We start from the raw sequence: 17,637 nt of genomic DNA, 5'->3' as shown, positions 1-17,637 counted from the left end.
TCCTTTGCCTTTAATTTTCTTTATTTACTGATAATGTGACTTTCCACTGTCAATCCTCATCCTCATCCTCATCGTCATCCGCTTATCCGGGGTCGGGTCGCGGGGGGAGCAGCTCAAGCAGGGGGCCCCAGACTTCCCTTTCCCGGGCCACATTGACCAGCTCTGACGGGGGGATCCCGAGGCGTTCCCAGGCCAGTGTTGAGATATAATCTCTCCACCTAGTCCTGGGTCTTCCCCGAGGTCTCCTCCCCACTGGACGTGCCTGAAACACCTCCCAAGGAAGGCGCCCAGTGGGCATCCTTACCAGATGCCCGAACCACCTCAGCTGACTCCTTTCTAAGTAAAGGAGCAGCTGTCAATCCATCTACTGGAAACTGGGCTTGCACTATGTGCACGTCTATACTGTTGACAGGCTTAGTAGGAGGTAGGCCTACAAGCTCATTGAATTTGCAAACAACAGAACAAAAGAACATTTGAACCTCCTATACTGACCTCCATTTAAAAAATGTAAAAATGGGCTTTCAACTTTAAACTGATATATTATTTTAATATCATGAATTTGAAGTATTGAACGACAATATAATTCATTGCCTGCCCTTTATTTGGCCTGTATATAGTATTCAAATGTTAACCTTTTAATAATAATTTAGATGTAATTATGATAGGTTACCTACCGTGAGCACTGAGCTGAGTGAGTATATAATAGAACATGAATCTGAATATCACAATAAACGGCAATTCAAATTGTAACAAATATAAATAGGATAAAATACAATTATTTTAACAGAATATTCTGGATACGTCAGTCAGTCTATTGTGTTGAGTGGATGTTAAATAAAAATGGTCAGGCAGAGCATCATAGCTCCACCACAGGTCAAATCACTCCTCAACCAGTTTACAACATTGGAATGATTTTCCCTCTATATCATACCCTCGTATTACGGATCCCTTGAGGGAACTGCATAAAAGTTACAATAAAAATCGATGCTATATAGGATTTGGAAAAAATATATACACTAAAAAAAGAAAACCAAGGTGTGAAAAAACAATGCAGTGTTTTTTTTTTTTTTTCTTTGGGGTAAAAATCAACAACCTGCAGGGTATTTTATATATTTTTCTGAGAAATACCTTAACCTGTCAGTTCTGGTTTCGGCTCTAGACATGGCTTTCAAATAAGTGAAAGACATATTAAGAGGTTGCTCCGTGCAAATAAATGTAAAAAAATAAAAGTATTCACTTTTTTAATTGCATTTATTTACATTTATTTACTTGGTTTCAATGTTCATTTGGGGAAAAGAAAACTTGAAATCGCATTGTAAATGAAAGTACTATATATTTATTAAAATGATGGTGAAATTTGGGGTTTCGGAGCGCACACTAAATTTGCTTCAAATACTGGATAGAGTGGCGAAGTCACGCCCCTTCCGGTAGAGCTCATGGGACCTATGGCCGTTTCTCAATTCCTAGCACACGTACTACGGACTCGATGACTTGCAAGCACGTACTTGGCAAGTCTGTACTTCAAGCACAGACTTGCGAGCACGCGAGTACGTACCTGCGATTGGAACAGCAGCGGACTCGATGACGTCATCACCTCTGCTCGTCCGTTAACTGTGCTACGGCCTCATGTAGGCATATAACTACTGAACAATATAAACAAATGATATAAAACAAAATCCCAGCCTCTTTCATTTTCAAATAGTATGTAAATATTCTGAATGAATAAAAATGTAGAAGATATGCGTGTCCTGTCATGTGTATAAGCTGTACACACACGACTTTATATATATATATTTATATATTATCTTATATTATTATTATTATTATTATTATATTATATATTATATAAATATATATATAAGTTAAGAGTAACTTAAGCTACAGTTGTGCGTCTTCTCCATATTGTCCGCCATCGTACTGCTGCGAGTGCGAAATGCATCCTGGGATTTATAGCGATTGCAAGCACACACCACACACGAGCCACCTCCGATGCATGCTCGGTGAAATGAAACCCACCGAGCACGCATCAAGAACACTTCCGGGTTTTACGACAGTACTCGCTTGATGCGTGCTTCGAAAGTTCGATCCACGCTTCACGATTAGCCCGTTTTGAGTACAGCATCCGGGTCCTTGAAGTATACTTCTTTTCGCCGGATCTGAATTGGAACGTACTGTGTACTCAAATTTTGGCTAGTAAGTGCGGACAGTACGGGTATTGGAACACGGCACAAGGGACCCATACGTTTCTCAATTCCTAGCACGCGTACTACGGACTCGATGACTTGCAAGTACGTGCTTGGCAAGTCCGTACTTCAAGCACAGACTTGCGAGCACGCGAGTACGTACCTGCAATTGGAACAGCAGCGGACTCGATGACGTCACCACCTCTGCTCGTCCGTTAACTGTGCTACGGCCTCATTTAGGCATATACTACTGAACAATATAAACAAATTATATAAAACAAAATCCCAGCCTCTTTCATTTTCAAATAGTATGTAAATATTCTGAATGAATAAAAATTGAAAAGATATGCGTGTCCTGTCATGTGTATAAGCTATACGCACACGACTTTATATATCTATATATATTTATATATTATCTTATATTATTATTATATTATATATTATATAAATATATATATAAGTTAAGAGTAACTTAAGCTACAGTTGTGCGTCTTCTCCATATTGTCCGCCATCGTACTGCTGCGAGTGCGAAATGCATCCTGGGATTTATAGCGGTTGCAAGTACACACGAGCCACCTCCGGTGCATGCTCGGTGAAACGGCGAGATCGAGCACGCATCAAGAACACTTCCGGATTTTACGACAGTACTCGCTTGATGCGTGCTTCAAATTGGAACAGTGCTCGGGCAACGACTGATGACGTTTCACGAGTCCATGAGCACACGAGCACGCACAAGTATGCGAATTGAGAAACGGCCTATGAGATCGAAAAATATGAATGGGTGTCAATGGAGAGAAAATAATTATTTTCTGGTCCCAGTCTTTATATGCCCTGGATTACACATATGTTGTTCGTGGATTTAAAGGGGATTTATTATGCCACCAGGTGTGAGTGTGATTAGCCATACAAGCCGTTTCGAAAATCTGCCTAATATGACATCACTAGTGGGTGTGTCCACCTAGATCTGTGCTGGATAGATCTATCTACCAGCCTACCCAGTGGACTGAAGTAAACATTGCTCATCTATCCAGCACAGATCTAGGTGGACACACCCACTAGTGATGTCATATTAGGCCGATTTTCGAAACGGCTTGTAAGGCTAATCACACTCACACCTGGTGGTATAATAAGTCCCCTTTAAATGATAATTTTTCATGCAAAGAAAACTAAAAATGTTTGTGAAGAAGTTTGATGATTTTAGGTTTTATGTGAGGCCGCTTTGTGAACTACAGCTCTTCGCTGCTCTCTCTTTGAACTCGGCACAGAGATGGCGTTCTCTCTGCTACACTTCACCACATTTTTTCAAGGCGAGGATAAAAGCATATGAGGTGAAAACCACTATAAGTCGGGGCATGTGGAGAGTTTTAGTTATGTGCCATCTCTATGTGCCATCTCTGTGCCGAGTTCCAAGTGCGGGTGTGGTGACGTATATCATATGCGTCGAGAGCAGCGAAGAGCTGTCTTTGGGAAAGGTAAGGGATAATGTATAGTACGCCGGTCATTACCGGGAAAATAAGCCCAGACTGAAGGGGCTTATTTTTGATGACCGGTGACGTTCTATACATTATCCCGCTTATTACACGGCTACTGGCCAAAACGAAAAAATAACTTCACACAGTGGGTCTTTTTATAATTTAATTGTTACCAACGTTCGTGTTGATCAGCAGAGAAATAGTGTTGAGTGAATAGTGCTGAGTGATACAAAAAACGGCAAACACATTCCTTGACAGCGGTCAACTTAAACTTAGCAATGGTGAATTTATCAAATATAGTTCACCGCCGGAAGTTGTGAAGGGCCCATGCAAGTGAATGGATATATATAAATGCCCCTGCAGGGAATTTTTTAACCCTGCCGTTTTTTCCTTGGCTGCAATAAAAAGTTTCACTCTCTTTTTTTTTCCCAATTTCTTTTTTTAATTTCTTTTTTTTCTTCTATGCACATCCGTCATACATATATGATCTACACTAAATATTAACCCAAGAAATATATGAATAACACACATATTCATAGAAACCTAATTTGATTAAACTGTCATTTAATTTTTTTCATGAAAAATCACAGCAACAGCCATACAAAAATATAGCTGCGAGCAGCATTGTGGGGGTCAAGCAGAATAGGACTCCATAAACTAATTTTGCTGGACAGACGCAATCGGCTAGGTGGCTGCATGATGACCGTCTCAGTAATTAGTAATAACGACTGCTGGTGGAATGAACTAGAGCAGGGGTCTTCAAGTTCGTTTTCCAGGCCAAGGACCTCCAAACTGATGGAGAGATGGAGCGGGGACCCCCTACTTATATCATTTATAAAATTGTGTTTTATATTAAACTGGTCCTATAGTGCCATGTATAAATGTACCTTGTTATTTTGCATTCAATACCAAGATATTCAAATAATACACAGGTTCATATATTCATGTCTTTATTTTAAACATGTGCAAGGTACAGTGAGTAGGGTGGCCATGCCACGGCCATTCATAAACATAACATAACATAATGAACTGATACCTGCCAAGATCAACAATGTCTGTCAATTGCATGTAATCATGCATAAAAGCTATTCAAATAGACATTTTTAAAATATAAATCTGGAAACGAAAATTAGTGATGTCTTCGCTGCTTGACCCCCAAATAAGGCCTATGGCATGCTGGGAAATGAAGTTTTTATTTCAGTGCATGTTAAGAGTTTGATTTGCGTGTGATAAGAAGATACATTATCTTTGATAATTCTCATTATGTGTTTTAGACAGGTTCAAATCAAATTGATCAGGTCGGTTTAAATAAACCGTTGGTTTGTTTCTGGAACATTCTTGTTAATGCCGCGTTTCCCAAAAGCCACTGCGCCAATCCCGGGTTTACCCACAGTGCAACACCACACTTCCTTTCTTCTCAGCGGCGTGTTAGTCAAAATGTCGCTATTAGATGGTCCGTTAAACGTGCTCGGCCAGAGAACCACTGGCGAGTCTGTTCGCACTCAAAATGGTAAGATATCTTCGTGATAACTTCGTGCTTAAGGTGGCTCCGTGTTTCGCGGCGACGGGCGGCTCGAGGCAACCAACTGAACGGGGGTCCCGTGCAGCATGTGCGGATCATGCTAGCCTGGATTATGATGGCTAATGCTAGGCGGCTCCCCCCTCGGACCTGCTGCGATGAGCCAGCACATATTTCGTAGCACGTACATCTGCGATGTACCCGTACTTTTCCATTTTCTTAATTTTCATACACGTTAGTTTCGTTTGTAAACACTGCCGTCCCGGTTTAATCCTGTTCATTCATTGTGACGACTGTTGCCAATCGGCTATGCCAATATAATTTACTGTCATGCTATGAAGGTGTGGCTCGTTTGAATAGGATTCTGTTTAAATTTTAGTGGCGCAGTAACACCACTTTTATTATTTCACTAGTGTTAACTTAAAAAGCTTCTTGGTATGGAAAAGGGTGTTAATGCTAAACCATTCAATCGCCCTTCCAGTCATGGCTGCATCCGCCATCGCCAACATCGTCAAGAGCTCCCTGGGACCGGTGGGGCTCGACAAGATGTTGGTGGACGACATTGGGGTAGGTCTAACTTTGTTCATGATGATCGCTAATCTCTGAACAAAACTAAACTAAAACATGTGGAAGAATTGTACTCTTGTGTAATTAGGTGAGTTCTGCATGCAGCGCTCAACTATTGTTCTTCATACGTTTTATTCTTTCTTTATTCTCTACAAACTTTGGGACCTATCTCCTTCCTAAATTTTTCACATAGAGACTCCATTCAAATTTGTAAATATTAGCTTAATTAATTTGTTTCCAAACATTTACTTTTTCTTAAATGGTGTGCATGTTTACATTGTTTACTCCATTTAGACTTTTGTTCCAATCCCTTCACTTAAGCCAATTAACATTTCTTTATGTCTTAATCTATGTGGCTTATTCAAAAATATTTTCAACCTCACTTTGTACTACAGCACTCACTGCATTTTCTGCAGGAAATGTATTTTCTAGTTCTGATTGTGGTTGTAATGACAGGATGTGACCATCACCAACGACGGGGCCACAATCCTGAAGCTCCTGGAAGTGGAGCACCCGGCAGCCAAGGTCCTGTGCGAGCTGGCTGAGCTGCAGGATAAGGAGGTCGGGGATGGGACCACCTCTGTGGTGAGTAATGACATCAGCCTGGCGCAAAATAAAGAACTCGGCGGTCTGAATGTAGAGTTGAGCGTGTTGAGCTGTTGTTCAGAGGTATCAATAGTATTCACATTCATTACTCAAGTAGAAGTATAGATACTAGGGTTAAAAAAGACTTCTGTTGAAGTATCAACTCAAGCTTCTTACTTAAATAAAAGTACTGGTTTCAAAACTACCTAAAGTGTATAGAAAACCATTCCTGTTTTACTACCGCTCATCTGACTCCCCAGAGATGAGTGGCTATGCTAACGGGATAGAGTCTCTCCATCGTTGTCTGAGGAGGTTTTGGCGGCCTCCATTCCGCTATCTCTAAATGCAATGATGGCACATGTCCAGTTATTATTTGGGTCTTTTCATTATCTTCTGTTGATCATGTAGCATGTATATTTTCTGTGCTTTTTTTTGGATTTGATTTCGAGCTGATTCAGGGGGTTCACTTGTGTGTAAAGTATTACAATTATGGGATGAGAACGTATCATGACATGTCGTCAGTTCATTTAAATTATGTGTGCACCTATTCGAGAACGTTGAAGCCATTTTAGAGGCGTGTAGATGCATTATTTTGTGTAATTGTAATCTGAATGACCATTATAGACCGCTGATCAAACTATTTAGAATGAATAATAGCCAAATTATGCTGGCAGATCAGATTACCCTTACATTTGTCAATTAAAGGGGTCATTATCATGGGCTATAGTTAACTTGTTTGACTACTTAATATAATAAATTAGACCTGCACCCTTTAAAGTTATGGCACAAGCGCAACACAGTTGGTTACTTTGGTAGAAATAGTATGCATTAGAAAGGTAATGTTAAATTTTTTCCCAAGAACTCTAATAAATTGAAAGCCTGGGTCCACCATTATAATAAGCCCTAATTATAATAAAAAATGTATTGAATCCAATTATTTAGATTGTCTTCCATAATCTAGCTACAGCTTTCGTATAAGGCATGTGGAGCAGCACTAGGTTTATAAACACAACTGCCAAGGAGTTTGTGAAAAAGCCTGGACATAATACATTATTTACTTGAATCAGCCTTGCAATTCACGTACAATTATTTACTTGAATCCAGCCCTAAAAATAGAGCCAAGAAAGGAGTCATCACTGCATTATTTTTTCAGGTGATCATGGCAGCAGAATTGCTTAAAAGCGCAGACGAGTTGGTAAAGCAGAAGATCCACCCCACGTCAGTCATCAGTGGATACCGTTTAGCCTGCAAGTAAGAATACACAACAACCCCTGGATGTACCTTTGTGCTTTAGCCGAGTCATTGGTTTTTCATCCCATTTGAACATGCAAAAATTGTGTTTTTCGTTGACGTTTTGCAGAGAGGCTGTGCGCTACATTAATGAGAACCTCACCATCGGAACAGAAGACCTGGGAAGGGAGTGCCTTATTAACGCCGCCAAGACCTCAATGTCCTCCAAGATCATCGGAGTGTATCCTTCCAGCCTAAAATAGCCACGTAGGGTTTCTGTCTACATTTTGAAAGTGAACAATCAAGATGTGGGCAATGAGCACGGGCAAAATGGCTTGGGTGCTTTATCATCGATTATCATGGTTCAGTCATCCCATTTTAAATTTGCTGTTATGCTTGAACAGTGGTGTACACAGTGATACGCGTGGGATAAAATATACCCGTCTTTGAGTGAAGGCTGCAGCTGCACTCTGAGCTGTTCAGTCACCACTTGTGATGGGACACATTGTCATTCTAAACTTTTGCGACGGTACATCTGATAAATCCATGTATGCTAAATTATTCTACTAGATTTTGGGCTGTTAGTGGTGGTATTTCGGACGGTTAACCAGATGTTTCGTTGAAGCATACCTAGAAATCTTCCATCGATCAAAAAGCTAAACATCGCACAAAAACATCTTATTTATATATACTAACATTTTGAAATTGACCAACCATCCTTGACCAGCCCCTCTCAGTGATTCCGAGTTCTTTGCCAACATGGTAGTGGATGCTACGTTGGCTGTGAAGTTTGTGGACAACAAGGGAGTGGCCAGATATCCCATCAACTCGGTGAATGTGCTGAAGGCCCATGGCCGCAGCCAGAAGGAGAGTTTCCTGGTCAACGGGTATGCAGTGAATTGCACCGTGGGATCACAATGTAAGTTAAATTTGATGTAAAATGCAAGGATGTTTTATATAGGTGTGTGTATACAACCTGTATCAACTCCCATGAAGTTTGCCGTTGTGTTTGTTTCTTGTAGCACAACGGTGAAAAACATGGGAAATATTACCTTGACCTTGAGACGTATAGTTGCAGTTATTCTCCGTAAACTGTGACACCCTCTTATGGCCAAATAAAACTCTTAACATTAAAGTGTGTAGCGCAATCTTTTATGCCCCGTTATATTGGCCTGACTTTATTTGATGTCCTATATCAAATTAAAGGCATGGTGAAGCGTGTGACCAATGCCAAGATCGCCTGCCTGGACTTCAGCCTTCAGAAGACAAAGATGAAGATGGGCGTCCAAGTCATCATCAATGACCCAGAGAAGCTCGACCAGATCAGACAGAGGCAAGGAAGATGTTGCCTTCTCCGCTTTTCTTGTAATGTTCTTCACTCGAGTCTTCCCATTTAATAATTGCTGTGATGCTTTCACAATAGTGTCACAGTGATACGCGTGGGATACAATATACTCGTCTGAGTTGAGGCTGCTGCTATACTCTTAGCTGTTCAGCCACTTATTTGGACTGGATACCTTACAGCATTTCAAATTTGTACAATTTTATATGAATGCATAAGCATTGGGGGGGCTCTTGAGCCATTACAGTAAACCAGGTTATTTTGTAATCCTGATGGTATGACTCAATGCCCTCAAATACAATCCGCTTTCTATTAAACTTAGTCTTATGAATGTATTTTGAAGTTTTGAAGCAGGATATATAATTAGCTGATCCTTTGCATATTGTTTAAACTAAAATAAGTGGCTCTTCTGGGTAGGTAGTGTTTGACAATATTGACCGCCTGCCATGAACTGCTGTATTGCAGCACAGCTCTACTGTGTGGTTCTGTATTTAAAGAATCCCACAACTTAATGGCAGCTAGTAGTTTGTTTGGTGTTTTTATTTTTTAGTTAGAATTGATGGCTATTCAAAAAATATTGAATATTGTGAATGTTACCTGTTCAACTGAAATCTCATCCTAACCCAGTACACAAGTACTCATTGAGATCTAGGATGAACCCATGTTGGAATCCATCTATCAATTATTCTATGGATCTATGAAGTATTTAATCCTAGCAAGACTGGTCCAAGTAGGCAAACTGCAATATTTGACACAAAGCATTGTCTGCTAGACAAAATAACACGTGCGATATCACCAGCAGCTCAGGATGTGTTGTTTTATGTAATGGGGTCCTCATTTTAATTTCAATGATTTTCGACTTTGCCAGGGAGTCCGATATCACCAAGGAGAGGATCCAGATGATCCTGGCGTCCGGCGCCAACGTCATCCTGACCACCGGGGGCATTGATGACATGTGCCTCAAGTACTTTGTTGATGTCGGAGCGATGGCCGTCAGGAGGGTGCTCAAGAGGGACCTCAAACGCATCGCCAAGGCAACCGGAGGTAAGGCCAGAGTAGCTAGAATGGTCTCATGGTTCCTTGTGTTGTTGTTTGGTCATTTATGTGCGGAGTATTAGGTATTAAATATATCAGTTAAATGTTTTTAATGGTTTTTTTGTGACATCTTAGCGACCATCTGCCCGTCCCTGACCAACCTTGAGGGAGAGGAGACCTTTGAGCCCACCATGCTGGGGCAGGCTGAGGAGGTGGTGCAGGAGCGGCTCTGTGATGATGAGCTCATCCTCATTAAGAAGTAAGAACCGTTGACGATGCAGACCTAGTTTCACATGGACTCTCGCCAGTCATCCATACTGATGGTTTAAAAAAAACCTATTTGAAATGCGTAGTGTAATGATTTATGTTTTTATTTTTTACCAAATACTACTTTAAAATAAGGCTTAAAACAAACTTCAGAACCTTAAAAAAAACAAGTGCAAAGTGAATATAGCGGATTGTTTCTTTAGTGTTAAACAAACTGAAATGATGGACAACTAAACGATGTTCCCCCGGCGCGACTAAAACCTGCTGAGGTCTGCAGTGTGCAAAGTGGAGTTCAATATCCGGAGCACAAGCTCGTCCATGAAGCCATAGTTATTATATCAGCATATCTTAAACGGGTATTTAAGTATTTAATACTCTTGTTACCAACTGGGGTGAAGAGTGCTGTAGACAATGGTAAACCACATTGAATGGAATTATTTAATTCATGGGGAAACTACATTTTGCTTCATTCATATTTCAATCTATTATATTTTAATTCATATTTACCTGCAGAAATGCATTTTATTAAAACATTCAGAGAAAAATGTGTATCGACTGCTCTTAAAGGGTTTTCTGGCTCAGAATGGCCATCGCGGGTTGCCTACCCACATCATTTAGCATGATCAGTGAATGTACAGTAACGGCAATGAGTCTTAACTCCTTTGTCCGAAATTGCCTTTTTCTGCATGCAACATGGGAAGGACCAACCAGTTGTCAGGATGAGAACGCTGTAATTGACTGGTGCCAAACTAGTACTGGTAACCTAACGGGAACGTCATAATAAATCCCTCCAACGCACCCCACCCAACGCACCATCACTGATAATGGCGCAGATTGTTTTCTTAAGTATTTTTTTTGAAAAATCTAGTAGTGAACGTTTAGATTCATAAAAAATATTTTATAGGTGAACATCCTTTGCTAAAACTAGACAGATTGCATGTCCTGCATTTTTCCATTTGGGGCGAGGAACGGGAAATGCTCATGCTTACTATTGAAGGACTAGGGTTTGGTGCTGTTCAAGGAGGTCACCCATGGCAGTGCTCTTTTCCTAACAATTTTTTGTATTTTCTCTCAGCACCAAAGCGCGTACGTGTGCTTCAATCATTCTGCGTGGGGCCAACGACTTCATGTGTGACGAGATGGAGCGCTCCCTGCATGACGCCCTGTGTGTGGTCAAGAGGGTCCTGGAGTCCAAGTCTGTGGTGCCAGGAGGAGGTGCTGTGGAGGCAGCACTGTCCATCTACCTGGAGAACTATGCCACTAGCATGGTGAGACCCCACCCCTCTATCTTCGCCAAAATGAGGACTTCAGTGGTGTGAATGAAGATGCAGAAGCTTTAAGATATTGTGTGCTGTGATCATAGATAAAAATCTAGATGCATCTGAAAAAAAAAATCAACCATTCCTGTTTTACTACCGCTCATCTGACTCCCCAGAGATGAGTGGCTATGCTAACGGGATAGAGTGACTGTCCATCGTTGTCTGAGGATGTTTTGGCGGCCTCCACTCTGCTACGTCTAAATGCAATGATGGCACATGTCTAGTTTTTATCCCCACTCAAAAAACGCTCAAATTTAGTATTTTTTCAAGAAGTGGGGGAGATGCCTATGGACATGCTTGCATAGTTTTGTGTAGTTATGCGTTAAGACTTGTTTCTTCAGGGTTCCCGGGAGCAGTTGGCCATTGCAGAGTTTGCCCGCTCCCTCCTGGTCATCCCCAAAACCCTTGCTGTGAATGCAGCACAGGACTCCACCGACTTGGTGGCCAAGCTTCGTGCTTTCCACAACGAAGCACAAATCAACCCTGAACGCAAGAACCTCAAATGGTGAGTGCATTGTCCAGAGTGATTTCAGTATGGAGCATCAAATCGTGTTCCCATAACTTGACTCAATTCCCATGAGTAGAATTTGGTTGAAATGGGTGCTTCCTTTAGTGGCTTTTAGGGTGATGGACAGCTTCATATTATGGTCAGTAGGGCTGTAACGATATGCGTATCGAAACCAAAATCGCGACACTCAAAGCCACAAACCTGTCGCGTGTTGTGAGTAGACAGAAGCGTGAGACGCCCTTCCTAACTACAGGGGTTGACACTAACGGTTGCCCGCTTGCCCGGGGCAAGTAAAAAAAAATGTTTGGGCAAGTTACGATTTTTTCTGGTTGCCCGAACCGGCAAGTGGATTTTGGGTGGATGTTAATATAAAAGCTATTTATTCAAATGTTTTTAGAAACTGCAGGACAACCTTTTGTTCCGCAAAACCACACAAAATAGAAGTATTTGCAATTGATGAGCGCGCTGTCTTCTCTTCTCTCGGAAAGCGAGTTAACAGACACGCATCGCTTCAGTGCGAATATAGCCCCGCCTTCTGTCACTCACTCGCAGTGCGGTCTCTGGCAGTGATTCGCTAAAGGTTAGCCAACACAGCTAGCATCTCAAGTGCAGCACCTCCGCGAACGGTTTAGGTAGAAGTTAAATGGAGTAGTGATGGAGGAGTGCAGTTTGGAAGTACTTTGGATTGAGGCAAATTATCAAGGAAAGTCAAGAACACGGTTTTGGGTTTCATAACTGTGCACATGCACACAGCAATAGCGATCTTTTTCACGAAATTGGACCCTCACAAACTACTGTATATATCACATGAAAGCTGAGCCTCCACTTATTCCAACAGTCCAAACCATATCATTCTGTGACTAAAACTCGCAAATAACAACTTAAGAAGAAACGTCCCCTTTTCTTTTATTTTAAAGTATTACCTTTGTGATTTTTGTCCACAAAGTTGATTCTGATCGAATAAAACCACCATAAACAGATTATCCAGTATCTGGGCCAAATTTTGCAACTTAACATGGTGTTTTCAATGAATGAATAAGAGAAGGTTTCTTAGGAAATAGGTAAATTGCCTTCAATCAGAAAACATTCTGAACACTTCAGCGCAATCTAGTGGCCATATATTTATTTGCGAGTGTTTGGCTTGGTGCATTCGATTGCCCTGAACTTTAAATAGAGCTGTCAAGTGTCGAAATTGTAAGATATCTACCTTTATTTGTGTCTCATAGTAAGACAGCGCTCCCAACTGATTACGACCAACTGATACTGATAATTATTTCAGGTGGAAATGTTATCTTCCACTTATGCTGCGTTCCATGGCTTTATGCACCAAGTATTATCCCCATTGAATATTTCACTTGCACAACAATCTTTCTTTTGGCCCAACGATGACATTATCGCCCTTGCAGTTGTGGAGATATAATGTATTTACTTTGGGTATGTTCTTTTATAAACTTTTCCCCTGATATCGAAAATGGTATAGAATATCGATATTTTTCCAGGAATAGTGTTGAAGTTAGAAAATCCAGTATCGTGACTGACAACCCTACTAGAAACGCGATTGTGATTATTCAGTTAGAGCTACAAAAAACTACATCACTAAACAGCATTTAGTTATTTACATTTGCATCAAATCATGCAGGTCTACATATAACTTGGCGATAGCTTTAATAGGTTGCAACGTTGGACTGAAATCACTTCATGGCACGATGTGACCGCTCGATAAATAAGTAAACAAAGAAGTTTGTTATTTTTTAAACACAACATGTGTGGAAGCTAACATTCAGCTTCAGTCTGAGCTAGGATGATTTTTCTGAGCCCCCCCCAAAACCAGGCCGGATGCCTGGCAAAAAGAGGCCTGTTAACGATTCTGATTATAATTTGGGCAAGTGAACATTACATTCGGGCAAGTTGAACCTGACCTGTCCTTTCCCAATGGGCAAGTGCTTTTGAAACCTTAATGTCAACCCCTGTCCCATCATCCTTCCAGTCCAGATCCAGCCACGTGATATGAGCTGTTCCGTTGGGTTTCCGTTGTCCGGTAATAGAAAAATTAAATGTCAGAAAAAAATTCTATCTCCAGTAGGGCTGTCAAAATTGCTCAAAAATGACATTCGAATGTTCGTTTGGAAAAAAATCACGAATTCGAACTATTCGAATATCTGGTTGCCTATTTTACACAGTTGCCGTCAATAATGCGACAAAACCATGTGTGTGTGTGTGTGTGTGTACACATATATATATATATATACACATACACACACACACACACACCAGCACTCTCAACGAGACGTGTGTGTATATATATATATATATATATATATATATATATATACACACACACACACACACACACACACACACACACACACCAGCACTCTCAACGAGACGTGTGTGTGTGTATATATATATATATATACACACGTCTCGTTGAGAGTGCTGGTGGGCGGCGGCTTCCTGCTGGGCATTTCCTTACTTTAAAACGAGGGACATCGCGAACAGACGGAGGCTCACTCACAATGCAGATAGGCGCTTGTGTAACCGAGCGTTGGCACTTAGATATTTATGACACAAGCGTGGAAGGGAAAATAGTCTCGTTTACTTAGTACATATCAGAAGTCACCCAGTCACAGCGTGAGAGCTGGAATACCTATATCCAAGTACGGAAACCCCGAGGGGATAAAATACATTCGCTCTTCACAATACTAGTCTGTTACACTTGTACCGCGGGAGTGTTTTCGATTTCGAATATTATGAGGGACATCGCGAACAGACAGAGGCTCATTCACAAAGCAGATAGAGGCGCTTGTACCGCGGGAGTGTTTTTTCACATTCGAATATTAATTTTCACGTTCGAATTCGCGTTTTTGGATACATTTCGAACGAATATTCGTTGACAGCCCTAATCTCCAGTCAAATTGTCAGATTGAAATTTGCTAATAATCTGTCTAAATAATAGTCTGCTGACACCGCTGTTATCGATGCCGTAAGTCTGCGCGATGAGATGCCCCCGCTGTGATGACAGCGCTCCGTGGCTACGGAGGATTGCATTTCTCCACAGCCTGCAAAGTCCTCATATGCGATATGAACGACATTTATCCAGAGTGGACCAAGCGCGCAAAAATAGCCTGTGTGATCCCTGTCTCTAGTGTTTTGTGTGATTTGACCGGCAGTTGGTCTGCTTATAGGTCGGAATGAAGCGGCCACCGATTATTGACAGGCTGGGTACTTTATTCTACCGGACTCGTTTGATTCTTCACTCAACACACACATGCTACCGCTAGTTCTCCTCGCTCGTCAACTCACTCGTTGACGTCACTCACCAACGCACGCGCACACACTACCATTCTCGCGCACACACGTACGCTACTCATAACACTATAATAATAATAATAATAATACAAATAATACATTTAATTTAGAGGCGCCTTTCAAAACACCCAAGGTCACCTTACAGAGCATATAGTCATCATTCAAAACTATGTAAAACAGACTAGGAATAAAAGGAAAACAGAGGTTAAACATGAAGAATAATAATTAATAACACTCAAAGACGCCTAAAGTGAAGGGGGGACCTCACTAACCACCACCACTATGCCTTGTTATTACGAATCAGACGTTCATGTTTTTTCTCATTGATTTGAAAGTTGGGCTATTAAGCATGTTGCATTCTATACAGCCTGATTATGTCTTTATTTAAGCTACATAGCCTAATAGGAAGCGATAACAGTATATTTGACCGAAAAAAAAAAAAACCGCTGGTTAGTGCTACCAAACTATTCAAATTACAATTATTTATTTGACATTAATATTTTCAAATACATAAGCCTAAACCACAAAACTAGTTGAGGGTTTTTGCCTACCTCTAAGTATCCTCCAACTGCAATCTTTGGTTATTTATTTATTCATTTTGCTATACTTTAATATTCTTTCTGTTCAGTGTTCCAACTTATTTGTTAAATGTTTCATCAAGTTAATTGTTAGATAAGTGTTGTTTAAATAAAATGCTTTTTGAATTTAAAAAATTGTGGGATGTATTGAACCGTGGGTCAATAATCGTGATGCAAACCGAATCGTGAGTTGGTGTATCGTTACAGCCCTAATGTTGAGGGTAATGGAGGTGTGGGTATAAAGGGCCAGGTGGTAGCATCCTAAAGTGATAACGTTCTGTACTCTTGCCAGTAATCCCATTATAAATTTGCTGTGACGCTTGCCCAGTAGTGTACACGGTGATACGCGTGGGATAAAATATACCCGTCTTTGAGTGAGGGCTGCAGCTGCACTCTGAGCTGTTCAGTCACCACTTGTGATGGGACACATTGTCATTCTAAACTTTTGTGAAAGTATATCAGATGTATACATGTATGCTAAATGATTCTAGTGGGGTATTTCGTGTTTGCTCATTTGTGTAATCAAGCAATCGCACACAAAATAAATTTCAAAGTGGACCCGGCCCTCTTCCCGATCTCCAGTCCCTGCTGCAGAGCGAATTCAATCGCCAGCAGAACGGGCTGGGGCCGGGGTCTTTTTAAACTATAACCGCATTTCACATTAATCGCAAATATCCCGCCGTTTCGGCTTTTCCTTTGTAGGCGCGTTGAGAGGAGGAGCGGGCGAATCCGTTGTCAGTACGTGTGCATGTATCAGTGATATGCCGGTTTATCTAATAAGTGGTAGTGTACCCGCGCACCATTGGCATGTATGCGCGCTTGTCTCTGTGTGCGTGTGTGAACGACAATGACTGGGAGAAGAGTGCTATGCGGAGATCGCGTAAAAAATAAAAGCCAAATCTTTTATGGCAGAATCTGTGGCGCTCGGTGTTCATTCTGTTGCGCCACACATTGGTCTATGTATGGAAAACACTGAAGAACAAACACAAAACAAAGTGGTGGTGGGGATTTAGCGATAACCTTATCTCTAAATCTTGGAGTATTTCCAAGACTGAGTTGATGGTAACTTGAGGTGTATATTGGCAAACCCTTTGATATTTAAAAGATATACGGTAGGTGTGCAGTGGCTCATCTGTGATGTGTAATGGTTATTTGATTTTTTCAGATCCCGTTGGCATCACTTTAAATTATCTTAAAGTGGCTTAAGCATGTAATGTTGTGGAACCACACTCAATGGTACGGGCTTCTCTCGGTAGGATCGGTCTGGACCTGGTCAATGGCAAGCCCAGAGACAACCGCCAGGCCGGTGTGTATGAGCCTACCATGGTGAAGACCAAGAGCCTGAAGTTCGCCACTGAGGCCGCCATCACCATCCTGCGTATCGACGACCTCATCAAGCTCTTCCCCGAACAGAAGGAAGGCGGGCCCTCATACAGTGACGCCGTGGCGTCCGGGTCCCTGGAGGGTTAGAGGGGCCCCCTGACGGCCACACATCCCCGTGTGTTGTACGTGTATTTATACGTAAGGAGCTTTATACGTTCCTGTTGTGGTTAGCGTAGGCCTGCACTTTGCTCGTTTGTCTTTCACTCCTGCATTCATGTCGCTGCCTGTTACTGTGGGGATTGTAACAGATTTGTTTTGAACACTTGGAAATAAACCCTCAATGGTTGTAGACTGTTGATTTGTTAACTCAATTTGTTGGGTCTGCAGTCTTTCTGAAGTT

The 17,637-nt window shown here is 41.4% G+C and overlaps 1 protein-coding gene, 2 long non-coding RNA genes and 1 other non-coding gene across 4 annotated transcripts; 3 read left to right on the top strand and 1 right to left on the bottom strand.

Moving 5' to 3' along the window:
• Positions 1–5,005: 5,005 nt before the first annotated feature.
• Positions 5,006–17,593, top strand: tcp1 (t-complex 1). The gene is made up of 12 exons (XM_060041027.1): positions 5,006–5,165; positions 5,656–5,741; positions 6,198–6,326; positions 7,480–7,577; positions 7,687–7,797; positions 8,294–8,475; positions 8,763–8,889; positions 9,767–9,942; positions 10,069–10,192; positions 11,276–11,468; positions 11,861–12,024; positions 17,171–17,593. The coding sequence occupies exons 1-12, from the start codon at positions 5,093–5,095 to the stop codon at positions 17,382–17,384; spliced, it is 1,677 nt and encodes a 558-aa protein (XP_059897010.1). The 5' UTR covers positions 5,006–5,092; the 3' UTR covers positions 17,385–17,593.
• On the top strand, positions 6,552–6,692 carry LOC132450503 (small nucleolar RNA SNORA29). The gene has a single exon (XR_009523882.1). It is a non-coding gene; the product is annotated as a small nucleolar RNA SNORA29 (small nucleolar RNA).
• On the bottom strand, positions 11,340–14,213 carry LOC132449407 (uncharacterized). The gene is made up of 2 exons (XR_009523562.1): positions 13,993–14,213; positions 11,340–12,270 (listed from the first exon to the last, which is right to left on the bottom strand). It is a non-coding gene; the product is annotated as an uncharacterized LOC132449407 (long non-coding RNA).
• Positions 14,004–16,339, top strand: LOC132449406 (uncharacterized). The gene is made up of 2 exons (XR_009523561.1): positions 14,004–14,106; positions 14,938–16,339. It is a non-coding gene; the product is annotated as an uncharacterized LOC132449406 (long non-coding RNA).
• Positions 17,594–17,637: the final 44 nt, after the last annotated feature.

The sequence above is a fragment of the Gadus macrocephalus genome, chromosome 21 (assembly GCF_031168955.1).
Source record: "Gadus macrocephalus chromosome 21, ASM3116895v1".
NCBI classification, from domain to species: domain Eukaryota; kingdom Metazoa; phylum Chordata; class Actinopteri; order Gadiformes; family Gadidae; genus Gadus; species Gadus macrocephalus.
This window is presented reverse-complemented; position numbering and strand designations above follow the sequence as displayed.